Raw genomic sequence first — 17,633 nt, 5'->3', positions numbered from 1 at the left:
TTTACATGTTAAATAAGTACAGTTTAATCACATCATTGAATAAGAATTTTACTGTAAATTAACAGGAAGTTAAACACAATAGAAATGAACATGTGTTAAATACAATAGAAATAGTTAAATATGTGTTAAGTACTAAGTTTTATTAAAAAAAAGTCAGACAACTTAATTACAAAAGATTAAACTTGTTGACCACTGAAAAAGAAATAACAGTTCCAGTTCAAAGAATTGAAAGTAATTCTTTATTGATAAACATTTACACCAGAATTAGAAATGTCAGTAGAAAAATAAAATTTAAATAATTTTCTCATACAAAGATTTGATTATTTTGACTATAGCAGTTAATGAAATAATCTAATATAAAAAGTTAAGCTGATTTTAGTCACAACCAGCCTAACAGAGTGCACAAAAAAGGAATGCAGGTACATTAAAGTTTCTGCACGTGGATAGCTAATGGCACCAGGGCTTCACATTCCAGGAAAAGCTTTCTTACAGAAGGTTATATGCACTGCAGTTCTAATGAGAACTTAATTCAAACCAAAGCAGTCAGAAAGGACATCGGAATCAAAAGCCAAGATATAATTTAAAACTTTTAAAAAAGTAAGGAAAGGTTTTAAGGTCATTATCTGCATGAACTTTTTCTCACTAGTTTAGACTTTTGCTATGAAGTAATGTTTTGCTGCAAAAAGAAAAAGAAAAAATGAGTTAATAGTACAAGAAGACATGTTTCTCTTAGGATATTGTTTACACATTTGTATATGGACTTAAGTTTCATGAAATGCCTTTACCCCCATAACCCTTTAAAGAACCTAGAAATCAGCTTTTAAGGTTGGCGGCTGCCTCCCTCCCCCGCATAAAAAACGAGGAAAAGTGGACGCACAGCTGGGGGTAGGGTGGTTGTACATGTCCTAAGAAAGCCAGCTGTTGGCAAAAATTCTTTAAAAACTATATGTGGTAAAATGAAAGGTTCAACACAAATGCGAATATTTTTTCACTGGAGCGATCACCCCCAAATAATTGTGTATTTGAGATCAGAAAATTTTAAAAACAAAAAAAATAAAAATAATGAGGAACAGACATTCTTTAGCATTCAAATAGTTTCTTCCTGAAAAAATTTCAAGCTACAAAGCTCAATCTATATAAAGTATATATACATTTATTCACAGGAGAATGTTCACATATTGGGATGGATGAAACATTCAATAATTGGAATATACATTTTATATTTGAAGCTTTTAAAGAGTGAATAATCAAAGTATAGCAAACGAGAACCAAGACAGAAACAAGATGCCTTTCAAAATGCATTAATTTGTGTGTCTTGGCTCTAAAAGAAAAATAACCAAACATTTAAATCACAGATCAGTATGTTCAAAAATTAGTATTCAGGGAGAGGGACCCACCAACCACTGGCCCATATGTTCCATTTGTGAAATTCTCTCCAAAAGAATGTTTTAGGTGAGAAAGCTAAGAGGTATCCTTCAATAGAGATGATTAAAATCATTTCTTATAATAAAGGATACAGCATCCCTGAATTTCTGAGAAAAGGGCTACTTTTCAAAATCACAGCTCCTTGAACTGAAAAATAGTCTTTAACTAAAGTCTTAAAATTTGCTTGAAGATTTGAGCATTTGTAAGGACATCTTCCTGCATTCCAAACACTACTTGTAATTTTCCACTTAGTATGTGTATATGTCACTATAATTTTGATAAGCGGTCTAAAGGACTATTAGTTAAAAGAAAATGTTCAGTTTATTTTTATGATCCCCTTGTAATTTTTCTCTTTGATTATCCCTGGTCAATTGGTCCCCCTGGCTACCTTTAATCAGAAGCCAAAATGCATATTGCTTTCGATGGAATAGATACAGTCCTGTGAACATGACCTCATGGGCTCATTACTCTCACAAGGAAACTTTCCTTTAAAAACAGCAGACTTAATTCCCAGAAACTATTTTGAAAATATAACAACAATATTGATTGTATTCCATACAAAACAGCGTAAGTGGTAAGGATCAAGTTAGATAACTCAATCTTTGCAATCCTTTCTGTTCTGAAGGTCACAGTTTTCAATTCTTTTAATGAAAATGAAAGTTAAGCAGTAGAAGAAAAATTTAAATAGCTAAAATTGGGTTAAAAAAACTCTTGACATTTAATTCTCTTTAATGACATAAATTCTCTTAAAGGAAAATGTAAAAGACACTGTGGAAGGCATATGTGAAAATTAAACTTTAGGCACTTTCTGGGAGTGACAACCAATACTGTAAAAATGAGCTGAAGACTCAGCGCTAGATAACTAAAAAGACTAGGTGACTATTAAAACTGAGACATCAAAACCATTTAAACTCTAGTTTAAGCTGTACTTCTACTATTTTTCAAGAGCAAGTAAGAAAGACATTAGGAGTGTTTAAAGTATGTTTTTTGTGTGCCTCAATGTCAAAAGAGTATCCTAACCCATCTGGCTTAAAATTTTCAACCTGAGCTATTGAATAGGGTATGTTTCCAATTAAACAAATAAAATTAATAGAGTAAAAGTGATAGGAAAAGGTGGAATTCTGGGGAAAAAAAGTCTCGATTAGCTAGCTTATTTTGATAAAATGTATAAAACAACAAATTCACATCTCTTGAAATGTATTAAATAATCAGAGGTCAAGACAGTTATCCATAAAATGTCACATCATTCAGTAGTTATCTCCATTTTTTAAACAGTGAAATCAAAGCCGCTACTTGTGTTATATTTTTTTCCTGTTCTATTTCACCAAATTTGTTCTCAAAGCTCTCCTCAACCCAAACCTACTTGGCACTTACTGTCATGAAGATGTAGCAAAAGAAGAGTCTGCCAAATATTAATCAAGGTTACATCAAATAAGATTTTAGTGCAGTATACTGTGCTCAGAAATCAATCAATATTTTCCATAGTTTCTCTGAAATATGCAACATTGCATTTTCTCATAGAATATTGCAAATTTCAGCGTGAAGGCTGCTAACCCAGAAGCTTTGCTGACCTGGCTTTGGGTAAAGTGCACCTATAAAACTGCTTAAATTAACTATCAAAAAGAAAACAGAACTTGATTTGTTTTGGTTGAGAACAATAGGAGTCCAAAAGATCTTCAATTCCTGGAGCTTCAAACTGAAGAAAGGGCTGAGATGTTCTTCACATACTTTTTTTATCCAAGTTACTTCCATTTGAAGAACTAAGAAAATACTACATTCCATATTGCATTCTTTTTGAGGAGTCTATAAAACTTAGGTTCGATATCATAGAAAAAGAGTGTATGCTATAGAGTGGCTAAAACTCGTAAAAAGGAGACCACCACTACACAAAACGTCTGTCCAGTGCCCAAGGTGAGAGCTTCAAATGGTATCATTTCCTTTCCTGCTGCTCGGTACACTCCAGCAATTGCTGCACCTGTTCAAAAATTCAAGAGTGTTAAAAAGAAAAATCAAGATTAATATAATCAGGAAAATATAGTGTTTAAAATTCTACTCTAAGAAGAATGTTCCATATTGTTTACATTAAAATTTAAATATAGAAATGTTTTGTTTTCCCTCTTCTTTTTGCTGACTCTCTAGGTTTTAAGTATTCCTTATATTGTTTGCAAATCACTGATATGTGCTTTTAGATGTTGAAAAGTGACTCCTTAAAACTGAGAATAAAAGCATCTGGAAGTCATAACCCAAATCACGAAGACTGTAATTTCCAAATGACCTGATTGCAAACTCAAAAACATCTCTTTATTCCCCATGCATTTAACAGATACCTAATAAATTCTTGGCAGTAAATTACAAAATCTTCTGTGTGAGACTGAGCAAGAAATATTTCAGAAGCCACTGGGAATCCCCACTCCCACCTTCTACTGTACTCAGAGTTCCCTTCAAGAAATGGGTGAAGGAGGGAGGAGAGGGATAGGAAAAGGACGAGAGGGGGACTCAAAGCCTACAAAGTCGCTATTAATTCAAAGGGCATAAGGGGAGAGATACTCAGGGATCCCTTTCTGTTCCCCATATCATTCACTGTTGAAACTGAGTAAACAAAACAAACATAAAAATCTGTATATAGCCAGGTACCCATCTGAATTGCTACAGGGACTCAGCAACATACCAAGAAAGTCAAGATTTCATTAGTTGGAAAAGAACAGATCCAAAGTTCCAGATGACCCTTTCCTCCAAAATGCTTCAAACAAAATTATCCTTGGTCACAGTGTGTTCATTCACTCATATATTTATGTACTTCTATATTTTATAAGGTGTGACCCCTATTCACATAGTACACAGAATCTAGCTGGGGACACAAGACAGAAAGCACAAGCATGAAATAGACTTTGAATGATGCAAGACAATATATAGTGTCTCCATCAAATGTCTGCATGTTTTCTAAATGTGGTGTGAAGGTATATTAACATATTTTAAGAAGAACGATATTAACTAACTAACACCTGTGTTGGTTGCCTGGCATATTTCTGACTTGGAAATGTCCACCTCCAGTGGCAATGTATACATACTGTGCTACTAACAACAGAGAGGCACGTGCTTCCCTGAAGCCCCTTTATAATTTAGCTCCACAAAAAACAGGTTGGGTAGAAAGAAGCCAAAGGAACTTGAACTGGGCCCTAAGGTGGGATGTGGATGATGGAGAGAAAGGAGCAGGAAAATCAGAAGGGAGCAGACTCTATGCACTAGAGACAAATAAACATGACATTTATTGCACAGATTACTAAATGTTAGGTATTATGTTAACTATATATACATTATTTCATTTAATCATCACATAGCATATGAGATGAAGCGTATTCTCCCTATTTTACTAATGGGAAATCTGAAACATGTCCTAAGAGCCAGTAATCTAGTATGGAAACTGGAGCAGAGGGTCTCTAAAGACAGCAGTAGGTGATATAGTTAAAAATATTGTATAAAGCCAGTTATGGAAACCTCTTAACGCAGATGTGAGAAAATTGGCTTCCTCCCCATGTTATCACAAAGATTTTATCATCTACGGAACACAGAGAAATGAGGCCACTTTGTAGCCCCCCCCAGAAAAACCCTTCAAGTCAAAGAGACAGGGATTTCTGTTTGAAGCTCAAGGTCTAAATTCGCAGGGAAAAAATATAGTTACATATTAGTAGGATTATTATGTTTCTATTGTTAAGAATATATTTATGTTTACATGTATACCTAGAAAAAAATCTGAAAGCATATACCAGAATACTAACTGTGGTAATCATTGAGGGGAATATGGCAATGGAATATTTTTATTTTTACTTATACTTTTTAATTTATATAAAATATAGATGTTATTTATATTAAAAGCTTAAAAATGATTTAAACATATTCTCATCCCTGTGATATAAGCAAAAGCCAAGGTAAAAATAATTTATAATATGAATGTTACTCCAATTCTTATTCAGAAAGTCCTGAGAGGAAAAAAGTAACCAGGTACTTTTTAAAACAGAATTCTTGTCATTAGAATTATTCTTCTATCCTTAAAGGAACCACATCTGAATAAGTGGCAGTAACTCATCAACCATCTTGTGATTTAATCATCAGAGTCAAGTGACAGCTGATGAGAAAGGCACAGTAACTTCTAAAAAGATAAATATCTTTCTTTTGCTAGTGAACCTATATCAGAAGATGTATTTCGCAAAGCTTAACATGGCTTCCCGGAAGCCAGGGAGAGAAAATCTGACTCAGGAAGTCAAAGATGTTAGCAAATAAAGCGGGGCGGGGAGTTCTGTGGGAGAGGAAAAAAAATCACATTAAAAGAGACCTGTGGTTCAAGGCCACTCTTTTTTCTTCATCCTACTCAGACATGTTTCTAAAATAGGTCCCGAAATTAACTAGTCATATGAAATATTTTGACTGGTATTTTAATATCTAACATACTTGTCAAGATTCCAGCAGTAATTGGTCCCACGATGCCCATCAACAGGATGCTTACAGACATGAACCTACCATATTTGTGATGTCTGAGGGTGAAGAGGGCCAGTAATCCAGCGGGGACATGAAAGAAGAGAGAGGACACCAGTGCCCACAGGAACACACCATACCACATCTCTACAAGGGAAAGCAAAGAAAGGTCGCAAATCACTGCCTGTCCCACGGCAGTTATTACAAAGGGGTAGCCATTCCGAAGTAACCCAGTAACTCATTTTCAAAACCAGATGCAATGTAGGTTCATCAGTCAAATATCCAAATGTTGGTGGGATCAGCAAACAATGGCCACTACCTGTTTTTGTGCATAAGGTCCTATCGGAGCACAGCCGTGCTCGTTCATTTAAGTCTTGTCTACGGCAGCTTTCAAGCTACAAGAGCAGAGCTAAAACAGGGACAGGAACCATGTGACAGGGACCACGTGGCCCTCAAAGCCTCAAATATTTACTATACGGCCCTTTACAAAAAAGTTGGCCGACCTCTCACTACTGACCTCTACCCCCAAACACTGAAAACAAGGTTCACCTAGATTTGAAAATTGTCCTAAATCATTTCCTTCCCATAAGAAGTAAAAGCCTAATTCATTGACAGGGTACCATGCAACCAATGCCTATTGATCTTTTCTGGCTTTTTGATTATTCAGTCTTCTAAAATGAAAAGCTAAACCATTATACTCATTCAACAATCATTTTCAAGACCATGCAGCAAATATCAAGCTATAGCCTCCTTTTAGGACATCAAAGCTCTTCAAGATACGAAATAAATACCAGGAGATATAAATGTTTGGCTTAAAGACAAATGGCAAATGAAGGGCAGGTTAGAAGATGAGCTGGTTTCTGCAGAAAACCTTTAATCACTCTTAAGATGACAGTAATTCAGGCAACATTAAAGTATTTGATCACCAATGATGTATACAAACCTGTGCATGAGATACCTTGGGAAAAAAATAAAAAATAAAAAAAATAAGTGGAGGTACCATCCTGCCCTCATGACTTTACATTTGGGAAATGGCAGACATAGCATTTTTCCCCAGTGAGCCCAGGCAAGGCTTATGAATTCTCAGGGTAGCTCTTTAGCTACTCATATGGATATAGCGAAGGTGATACATTAGATAAAATCTGATGTTTATCCTTGCGCTAGGGGCAGGTAAGTAACACAATTTTAGAGATCAGTCAACAGCTTAACTCAGGGTCTCCTGACCGCAGCTCTACTGACATGTGAACCTGTGTGTGGGGACTGTCCTGTGTGTTGTAGGGTGTGGAACGGCACTCCTGGCCTCTACTCGCCAGATGCCGGTAGCACTCCCTACCCAGCTGTGACAACCAAACTTTGTCAAATGTCCCCTGGAGGCAAAACTGCCTTGATTAAAAACTACTAGACTGACTGAGGCAGTTAAAAACTGCAAAGATAGACAGGGTCACATTACGGTGAACTTTGAAGGCCAGACTACCTGAAAGTCCCAGCAAAGGTTTTAAGGAGTAAAGTGTTGTAAAGACTTTACTTCCCCCGTCCCATCTATACCCTCAGTAGGAACACAAACTAGAAAACCTTTCTGGAGAGTAATTTGGAAGCGTGTATCCGAAAAAGGCAAATGTGCATACCCCCTGCCTCAGTGATTATACTTCTTGGCATATAGTCTACAGGAATACACACGTACCAAGGACAGGTAACCAGAGGCTGCTGGCAGCACTGTCTGTAATGGCAAAAACTAGATGCCACTGCATGTCTATTAATGTAGGATTACTTGTGAAACTTTAATAAGACTACTTGTGAAACACACTTTGGTGTGTCCACATAATGGAACATTACACAACCACATAAAAACATGAGCTAGATCTTTATATGGGACAAGATGCCCAACCCACATTGGGCAATGCAGAATAGTATGTAGAAAAAGATTCTATTAAAAAAAAAAAAGTGCATGTAAATGCTTCTAGTACTCAGAAATGTTTAATATTTATGACATGCACAGGTGCCATTCTAAGTGCTTTGTGAATATTAACTCATGTAATCCTCTAAACAACTCTGTGAGGCACATATTATTAGGATCCCATGTTTCAGAATGAGGAAATGTAGGTGGAGGGAGGTGAAGAAATTTGCCTGAGCCCACACCACCAGGATGAGGCAGGGCCAGGGTTCAACCCTGACTTCAGAAGCAAGCCCTCAACCTCTATGCCCCCTCTTGGTGCCCATTAAGCTATAGGAAATTGTTATTTCTGGAGTGGAAGATGGGCTGGGAAGAGCTGGTCACAATTCACTTTCCGCTTTGATAAGGAAACAACAAAACTTTTGTTTTAAAAAGAATTGTTCAGGAAGGTTGGGCCAACTGGGATGAACGATTACAGAGGGACCAATGAGGGGCATCAATCAGCCTGGGAAGGGAGAGCGGGAAGCAGGGAGGGGGAGGAGGACCAGGGGCTTTTCTTGACGCTGGATTTGAATTGTAAGTATCTGTTGTGTATGTGTAGTTTTTTCTCAGATCAATTTCTAATTCTTGTTGGGGAAGGGGAGCTTAAAAGGCTAATGGAGATTAGGGGTGAGGGCCAAATCTCCCCAAGCCTTGGCACTGTTACTGATGACTGCACTAATTCTTTGCTCACTTTGAGTCAAATAAAGCTGTATTTAACACTATATTCTACATACACCTAAATTAGGACACTAGCTCTTGTTTTGGATGAAAGGCTCTGAATGAAAGCATCAGAGGTGTGCCATGTAGGGCTCAATGTTTGAAAAATAACAAATGACGGCACTTTTGTTCAAGTGAGAAACTATCAGATAGCTATAGGAAGTCTAAAACCATTAGTGGGTTTTTCTTTCTGTTAAGATATATCTGTTAAGATAATTTTAAAATACTGTTAAAACTGGTTTATTTTGTTTGATAGTGTTTGACAAATTCTGTGAAAACAAGTGAAATCCTGCATTATGGAATATAAAGTGATTAAATAGTGATGTCCCAAGCTTAAAAATTAAACATATAACATACAAATAGTATATATAATATTTTAAAGTATATTTACTAACTACTGTTCTTCGTCCACTGAAGGAAAACAAACACCTTTCCAGTAGATAGTGTCGAATCAGAAATTATGGCCAGGATTCTGAATCCTCAGGGTCTGAGTCCCTATTCTCTTCGGAAACAAATCCATCATCCTGCCGCCCCCTTCCCAGCCTTGGGCCGGGAGATTTTCTCCCTTCCACTGCCCAGGAGACTTGCCCTCTCTTCTTGGCGGCATTTCGGAGGTTACAATGTCTGGTGTCTAGACACTGCTCCCTCCCAATAAAATTGCGCCCACCAAAGCTCTCCTCCCTGGGAACCCGGGCTCGGTGAGAGCAGTCTGGCCCCGCCAGCCGAAGCCCCCTCGTTTACCCACCCACTGCCCGCTCATCCCCAAGCCACAGCACAGCACCGTGCAGTTCCCTTCCAAAGCAGGAACCCCACCTTCAACCCCACAGTCCTTATCAACTGCTCCCTAACTCACTCAGAGACTGACCTCCATCCCACCACCCAGGGGGCAAATAAAGTTCCAGGATGGCATCAGGAATGCCACTGCCTCACGGCGAACAAACGGGATGGAAAATCTGCCTTCAAGACTCAGAGCAGTTGCCAGAGACTTGAGATCCCACCACTGAGCTGACACGGCCTTTGGGCCCTGCTGGAGCTCCTCAGGTTTTACAGATAAGCATTGCTTTCTGCAGCAAGTCAAGGCACTGCCGGCACCTGGCTTCTTACTGGCTGCCACACAACCACCAGGGCAGTAAACTGGGAGGTGAGGCCTTGATCTGCTAGAGACACACTAAGTTGACAACTTCCATAAAAGTGAGTCTGGACACTCAGGTGTGCTACCCAACTGCTACGGACTGAATTGTGTTCCACCAAAATTCATGTGTTGAAGCTCTAATCCAATAGGTGTACGGCCCTATAAGAAGAGGAAGAGAGAGATCTCAGTCTCTCATTCTCTCTTGCTTTTCCTGCCATGTGGGGACACAGTAAGAAGGTGGCCCACAAAGGCCCTCACCAAAACACAACCATGCTGGCACCCTGATCTTAGACTTCCTGCCTCCAAAACTGTGAGAAAATAAATATCTGTTATTTAAGCCAATCAGTCTAAGGTATTTTGTAACAGCAGCCCCAGCAGACGAAGATACTAACACGCACCCGTTCCCACTTCCCCTGGAGCACAGCGCCTGCCTAAAGGGACCTGCTACGTCTACCAATCCACAGCTCAATTTTCCTAAAAGCCAAAAGGCCCATTTGCAAACAAGATCTGGCACAGCAGGTCGTCGCCTCTGAGTTTCTGAGAAGGAGAAGTACGCTGCGCCCTCTAACAACCATGAGCTACATCCATGAGCAACCTCGGTGCCTACATATTTAATAAAGTGTCGCTTAATGTAGGAAAAAAGGCTTTATTATATTAGATGAATAGTACAGTTTAGAAAACACTTTTCAGATGGATGGAATTATTACTGGACTCTAATAGCAAAAGCAAACCCCAATCAATAAAACTTTGAAAAAAAACTAAGTGATTTCCCTTCAATCTACTGCACCTTAATTTGCTATCTATTTAATAGCTATTTATTGATCATCATAAAGTACTTTTTTATTTCTCTGGCTTAACACACTGTCAAAAACCTTTGTCTACATATCTTACAGTATTTCTTGGTTCACTATTTCAAATCGAGTGCATTATCTCACTTTTGTTTACTTTGGTAGCTAAAAGTCAAATCACTTCCTGATGTTGAAATATAAATCAGAAAATTTATCTGTAATAAAAGATTATAAGGGGGGGATCAGATTAAGCACTGGTGAAAGGGCCCCAAAGATGTCCACATACTCATCCCCAAAGCCTGTGAATGTGGACAAAAGGGAGTTTGAGTGTGATTAGATCAAGGCTCTTGAGATGGGAGAATATACTGGATTATCCACATGGGCCTAGTGTAATAAGGAGGGTCAGAGTCAGAGAGATTTGAAGATGCTATGCTGCTGGCTTTAAAGATGGAGGAAGAGGTCATGAGCCAAGGAATGCAGGTGACCTCTAGAAGCTGGAAAAGGCAAGAAAAACAATTCTTTCTAGAGCTTTCAGAAGAAATACAACATGGCTGACCCATTTTGGAATTATGACCTCCAGGACTGTAAGATGATAAAACTGCGGTGTTTTAAGCCGCTAAATCTGTGATAAGTTTACAGTGGCAACACTAAGAGTTTATTCGTTTGACAACAAAATATTTATTTTAGCCCATTCCGTATGCCAGGCACTTCAGCGAAAAAATAAAAATAAAAAGACAAAGATGCCTGCCCTCAAAAAACTTATTAAGACTCTATTTTCGGACAAACATTTCAGTTAAAGAGCAAAGCTACATAGATTGTAGAATCCTCTAGGTGAGTTCTGTATTAAAAGGGGTTTGTACATGGCTGGCTCCCTGGCCCTTTAACCTCTACAGCCGAGTTACCTAAATTCCAAGCAAGACCTGCCAGGGGGGTCTATCTGTTCCCTTGTGAAATAATAAGAAATACGTATACATTTGACGCTTGGTGAAATCCAAGTATAACTTCAGTTGGTCCTCTGCATGTGTGGATTCCCAGCCACCAGTTTGAGCCTCGAACTACTCAGGTTTGAACTGTAAGGGTCAACTGAAAAATCCATGCCTCAGTAGACCCGCGCAGTGCAGACCCGAGTTGTTGAAGGGACATCTGTACACTGGTCTCTCCCCGGTTCCTGACGCAGAGCTCCCAAATCCCTTGGAATTTCCAGGAGCATCGTTGGTTCTCCTGAGGGTTCTCTTGGTGGGTTCCTGGATGAGGGCTGGTCACCAGAAAGCCATGACTATAAGCTTGGCACTTTCAGCCCCACTGTCATTCTCCAGAGAGGGGGAAAGGGCTGGAACTGGAGTTAATTAACCACGCCGACATGATGCAGCCGCCATAAAGACCGCCAAAATACGGGGTTCGGAGAACTTCTGGATTGGTGACACATCTACATGCTGGGAGGGTGGCCCACCGCAACACCACAAGAAGCACCTGCATTCAGGGACCTTTCTGGACCTCACCCTATGTATCTCTTCATCTGGCTTTCATTTGTACCCTTTAATATCCTTTGTAATATTGAACCAAAGAGAGGGTCATGGGAACCTTCGATTTATAGCCAGTGGATCAGAAGCACATGTGACAATCTGGACTTTTGATTGGTGTCCGAAGTGGGGGCGGGGGCAGTCTTGTGCACTTTACCTGCGGGATCTGATGCTAACTCCAGGTAGACCTCAGAACTGAATTGTGGGACACCTAAGTGCTATCACAGAACTGCTTGATGCGTGGAAGACCCACACATCTGGCGTCAGAAGCGTTGTGACTGTGGTAGTAGTGTGAGAGTAAAGGAAAACTGAGTTTTTCCTCGTCATCCCTCCATACCTCTCTAACAATGATGACTTGCCCACTGGAACCACCAACTACGGGCTGCACTTCTCTGCCGGCACCACTGCCAGACCACCCTCCCATCCCTGGTTTCTGAGTGTGCCCCACCCCAGCCTGCCTCACCCCAGTGGTGTCTTGGTCCTAGGCCAGCTAGATCTTGTCTGCTCTGATCTGGCCTTCCATCTATTCTCCATGCAAAGGCCGAGAGTCACTGCCAGTGGGTACAAGGTTTCTTGCTGGAGTGATGAAGATATTCTAAAGTTGCCTGTGGTGATGGCTGCAAACTCTGCCAAATATACTGCAAATCACTGAATTGTACATTAAAACAAAAAAGATCATCCCTCTCTGCTCAAAACCCTCCAATATGGCCCTTTAGGATCTGGCCTCACCTCCTCCTCCTGCCTTGTCCACAGTGGCCTCCCTTATTTCATAAGCAAGCTCCTGTTCTAGGGCCTCTGAACCTGCTGTCCCCTCGCCCAGAACGCTCTTCTCCCAACCGCTGTGTGGCTCACTCCTCACTTCCTTCAGATTTCAGCTTCAATGGCATCATCATAAAGGGCTTCCTATCTTCCTACCTTGAGTAAAATAACATTCCACCCCGGACACACAAGGGCCACCACTTACTAACCCTCCACCCTATCTCACACTCACCACCAACTGTTCCTTTCTACACTTTAAATGCTTTTCTTGGTATTCAGATTTGTTAAAAATGACAACAACAACAAATGAAATTTGAACTACTTGGAATAAGGAGGGTTTAGGTAGAAATCTCCCTAAACCCAAATTGGCTAAATTGCAAATGCAGGTTTTAAAAAAATCAATTCAAAGCTTCCTGATAGTTTTAAAACCACAATACATTTTAGAGCAATGATTTTGCCATTTTGAGTTGGCATAAAATACAAATAAGCTTTTCTGTGGGGCCAAAATAGAAACTATTCCAGATTCAGGTTAATGAATAAAATGCACTGTCAGCAGGCTTCGGTGTCTCAAAATGGATCAAACTTCATTTTCCTATTGTACTCATCATCCCAGCAGGGAGGTTCACTGTTTACCTACCACATTCTGATTAACTGGCGGTCCTGGGCTATGTTTTTCATACATATTTATACCCCCAGCCCAGAGCCTGCACTTGCAAAATGTGTAAAGATCTCACCTCCTTTTCAAAAGTCCACCTTCCACCACTCTGCTTTTAGGAAAGACCTATATTACTATCTGTTTTCGATAACCAAAAGAAATCCAAAGAGGATTTTTGCTTTTACCAAAAAAAGGCGGAAAGCAAAAACAGCATTCAGTGTTTGTTTCGTAGTGAGCCCTTATTACAGGCAGCGAGCCCTGAGCAGCGACAGTGGCCCCACCAAGTTCCTTACCTGGGAACTACATTCAGCATCAAGCCACTGCAGCTTTGAACTATGTTTGGGAGCAACTGTGCTTTATTTCAATTTATTTTATGCATCTGTTAGCAAGACGTGTCCCAAGGTCATTCTTTTTATGTCAATTTGGTTTACGAAAGGTTTCACAGGAACGCTCTCGTTTTGGATAGCAGGGGAAACCTGTACCTGCTGAACAATGATCCCTGGTGATCAACACCTCCAAGTTACAGCCAGAGAAGTACGCATAAACTCAAGTACACCTTTCAGTTTAATATTTTCAGACCAATTTCTGAAAGCAAAACAATTCCCATAGCTACAGTTTCTCTACTATGAGGCGTTAAAATTATTCTCCCAAATCCACTTATCTTGATATTTTCTTAACCTTTTTCCTGTCTGCCCCAAGAATACTTGCTGGTGGCACTTAGAGCTGCAGCATTTACTCCGAGAAAACTTGCGGATCACAGTCCTAACCTTACTCCCAAGTTTGCCATGAAACGTCTCGCTTTTATTATTTTCGTATTGCCCTAGTATATCAATAGTCTTTGGAAACAAATGACATCATTCTATTTATAGCATTGTTTTAAGTAGTGCTACTTCCATTTACAAAATATAGTAACTCTCAATCACTGAAAATGTCAAATCCTAGCAAGTGTGGCATTCCTACGTGCAATGTTACATGAATGCTGGCAGGCAGCTGCATTTTTTTCTTTCTAAGTAGGAAAAGGGTAAAGAAAAAGCAACTAAAGCCAGACGGACTAAACAGAATATTCGCAGTTTCAAAGTATCGCCTCACATGACTTATTAATTTCGAAAGGATTAAGGTACCCTTAGAGTGAAGAGAGCTGATAAATACCATCTTCATCGAATTATTAAACTTACAAACTGATGGTACATGGCTCTTGATATAATACACTGGAAAAGTGAATAACATCACATATGTAGGTTGTATTCTGACCAAAAATGTTTAATATAAATGTAATTATGAAGAAATAATTAGATAAATTTAGATTTTGGGACACACTGAGAAACAACTAATCTGAACTCTTCAAAAATGTCAATCTCAAGAAACTGAAACAAAGATGGAGGAACTGTTCTATAGTCAACCAGACTAAAAAGACAAGATAACTAAATGCCTGATCCTTGTGTGATCTGATGTGTGATCCTTGATTAGATCCCCAAAATGGCATTATTCAGACAATTGGGGATATTTAAATAAGGCCCATACATTAGATAATATTATATCAATGTTAAATTTTTTGGATGTCACAGTTTTTTGGCTATGAAAGAAAATGTCTGTTTTAAAAGATCCATGGTAAAGTATTAGGCATCGAGTGCCATCATTTCTGTAATTCTTTTCAAATGGCTCTGCAGAAAGTAAAAATGTTAAGTGTATGCATATATATACTTAGAGAAAGCAAAAGAATCAAAATATGAATAATGAACCTTAAGTAAACAGTATATGGGTATTTGCTATACCATCATTTCGATTTTTCTGTAGGTTTGAAAAATTTCAAAATAAAGAGCTGGGGGAAATAAGGAAACAAACAAAAAACAGACTAACCTGGTCCAGTAGTGCCTCCAGACTGAAATGGACATTTTATTTTTTGGACAGTATTTCCAGAATGCCATATATTTCTATTATCCCTGTCTAATGTAAACTTAGGACCTTTTGAAACAAGGCGAACTGCTATATTATCGTTTTAGGCATGATTTCGAGCTAACATCTGCATCTGCCCCATTATTAGCTATTTCGCAAACCTGTCTGGTAAAATACTAAGTAGGTAATACACAAGTCCCAAGTGTCCATTGAATGGCGCCTGGCAGTCGCTGCCCAGTGGATGAAAAAAATCACAGGTCCTCTGTTTATGACTGTAGTCAGTAATCCAATCCTCCTTCCTTTGCAGGTCTCAGGTCCCATTCTGACATTTTTTACGAAGTCAAGATAAAAGTCAGCTTTGCTGGAGAGCCCAACCTCACCCTTCAAACGCCACTGTTCTCAGTCTTCTTGCCTTTAAAGGTCCAACACACATTAACCGTGTCCTTCCCCCTACCCTACCTCCCCAGAGCCTTTATTAGCCTTTCCAAGTAATTTCTCCTTCGCTCGGCTTTCAGAGCATGGAGAGTTTCCTATCTCGTATTATAAATTTGAAAAACCCTTATTCCAGGCCCAGCAGAAGCTCCAGTGGGCGTAAGAAGAGTTAAAAGGAAGCTGTGCCAAAGATCTGGAATGCCTGAGTGGGAGCTCGGCAACAGGTCTCAAAAAGTGATTCCTAGAAAGAGAAGCTGGTGGAGAGGATGGATGTGGACGGAGGTTCAGCAGACAACCTCCCGGCACAGAGGGGTGGGCTAGACTATCAGAGTGTGTGACTTCTGACTGCCTCTCAGTCCGGCCAGGACCGCTGGCTGGGACCGTTCGGCGTCCGAGCTGCGAAAGCCAAGAGGCCGGCGCGGACGAAATGGGGCGGGCAAATCCTGCGCCTCAAACGAGGTGGGGATAACCGCCTCCCGCGACCCAAACAGTGAGGGAACTCTGTCGCGTTCAAGTTCTAGAGTATTTGGAAACTCCAAAGAGCAAGACCAGTTCGTTGGTAGCCGAGCTCCCTTCACCAGTACACCCACGGCCGCTCCCTCCAACTTCGCTCCCAGCGCAGGCGCGGCGTGGCCCGGTCCAAAGGGCCGACGAGGAAGGGATAGGGGAAGAGTTTAGAGCCCCCAGCTCTCGGCCAAGGGAGCGGGACCGTCCCTTCCTTCCAGGAGGAAAACAGCCTCTGGGGACGCTGGGCGGCGGGCCCCAGCTTGCACGCGGGGGAAGGGGCGCACCACCGCGGGACAGCCGCGGCGGGGCGCTCAGAGCGCAGGCGCGGGGCGGGGCCGGTACCTGGGAAGGAGCACAGAGCAGTGGAGTTGGGGCACAGGGTCCCGTTGCCCACCCGCGGCACGAGCTTCAGGCTGAGGATCTGCTGCAGGAGCCCGGCCGACCCCCCGCTGCCGCTGCTCCCCTCGTGCTCCATCCCGCCGCCATTCACCACAGAGAGATGGGGGAGAGCCCTCGAAGTGTTGCTGTGGCTCGCTCTCACTTACGGCCGGCTCCACTCTCCGGACCTCCGCTCTAGCGTCACCTTCGGCTGGGCCCGCTTCCTCCCACCCCAACGGCGCTGTCAAATGATGGTTCCTTCCTCCAATCAGAACGCGCCGCCGGTGGTAGAGGCGGGGCGAGAGTTGTTCCCGCCCCCCACGTTGCGTACTGCTTACCGAGACTCAGCATCCACGGGCTACGCCCCCTACTGGAGAAATCGCTCCTACTCCAGCAGAACGCGCTGTGCTCTGCCCTTCTCTGCAGCGCCACCTATAAGAAAGTAGGGGAATTGCATACGCCCTCCCAGACCCAAGATGTAGGTTTAAAACGGATCTGGCAATGAGAATAAAGATGGTTCAGCAGCGAAGTGGAGGCTGGAAGACAATGCAGCAATAACTTTAATATTTGGAGGGAAAGTGATTTTTTGAAAACTTAATTAATTTTCTTTAAATTTAAAAGCACTGTGTAGAAAATGCATGATATTTTCCTTTCAGTTCAAGAACATTAGCATGATTCTTTATTAAAGTTCCCTCTTGAAAGCCTTTGTTTTGGAAGTTTTTAAGGACATTTCCCTAACACTATAGCTGAGATTTTGCATCAACTAAGAAACTTTTCTAAAACGAAAATAGTAATAAAAAAAAGTCATAAAATATTTAACAATGCTGTCTTTTGGTACATTTCCCACAATAGCTGAGTGTATAAATGGAAAAAATCAGTCATTTTAAAGTCATATAATAATCAATCATGTACCACATTAGGAAACATTATTTTGAATTTAGAATTCTATCTCCAATCACACTGAGAATTGACAGATTAAAAAAAAGACATTTAGGCTTTCAGGACTCAGAAAATATATGTTTCA

General features: G+C 40.6%; 1 protein-coding gene across 4 annotated transcripts; it reads right to left on the bottom strand.

Annotated features, from left to right (window-relative positions):
- Positions 1–16,855, bottom strand: TMEM170A (transmembrane protein 170A). Of its 4 annotated transcripts, none has more exons than XM_039881046.1 (3): positions 16,574–16,855; positions 5,872–6,042; positions 1–3,400 (listed from the first exon to the last, which is right to left on the bottom strand). In XM_039881046.1, the coding sequence occupies exons 1-3, from the start codon at positions 16,704–16,706 to the stop codon at positions 3,270–3,272; spliced, it is 435 nt and encodes a 144-aa protein (XP_039736980.1). In that variant the 5' UTR covers positions 16,707–16,855; the 3' UTR covers positions 1–3,269. The 4 variants fall into 4 exon arrangements, with proteins under 4 accessions (XP_039736980.1, XP_039736981.1, XP_039736983.1 ...); XM_039881047.1 differs by having other exon boundaries at positions 5,941–6,042; XM_039881049.1 differs by lacking the exon at positions 16,574–16,855 and adding an exon at positions 15,257–16,546 and having other exon boundaries at positions 5,941–6,042.
- Positions 16,856–17,633: the final 778 nt, after the last annotated feature.

The sequence above is a fragment of the Pteropus medius genome, unplaced genomic scaffold (genome assembly GCF_902729225.1).
Source record: "Pteropus medius unplaced genomic scaffold, Ma_sr-lr_union100, whole genome shotgun sequence".
NCBI lineage: Eukaryota > Metazoa > Chordata > Mammalia > Chiroptera > Pteropodidae > Pteropus > Pteropus medius.
The sequence above is the reverse complement of the archived record's forward strand: the minus strand, read 5'-3'. Positions and strand labels throughout refer to the sequence as shown.

Coding starts and splice junctions, on each gene's coding strand:
- TMEM170A (XM_039881046.1), bottom strand. CDS start 16,706: ATGGAGCACGAGGGGAGCAGCGGCAGCGGGGGGTCGGCCGGGCTCCTG. Junction 6,043..16,573: donor TGCTCTGTGCTCCTTCCCAG/GTACCGGCCCCG, acceptor TTTCCCTTGTAG/AGATGTGGTATGGTGTGTTC. Junction 3,401..5,871: donor TACTGCTGGAATCTTGACAA/GTATGTTAGATA, acceptor ATTTTTGAACAG/GTGCAGCAATTGCTGGAGTG.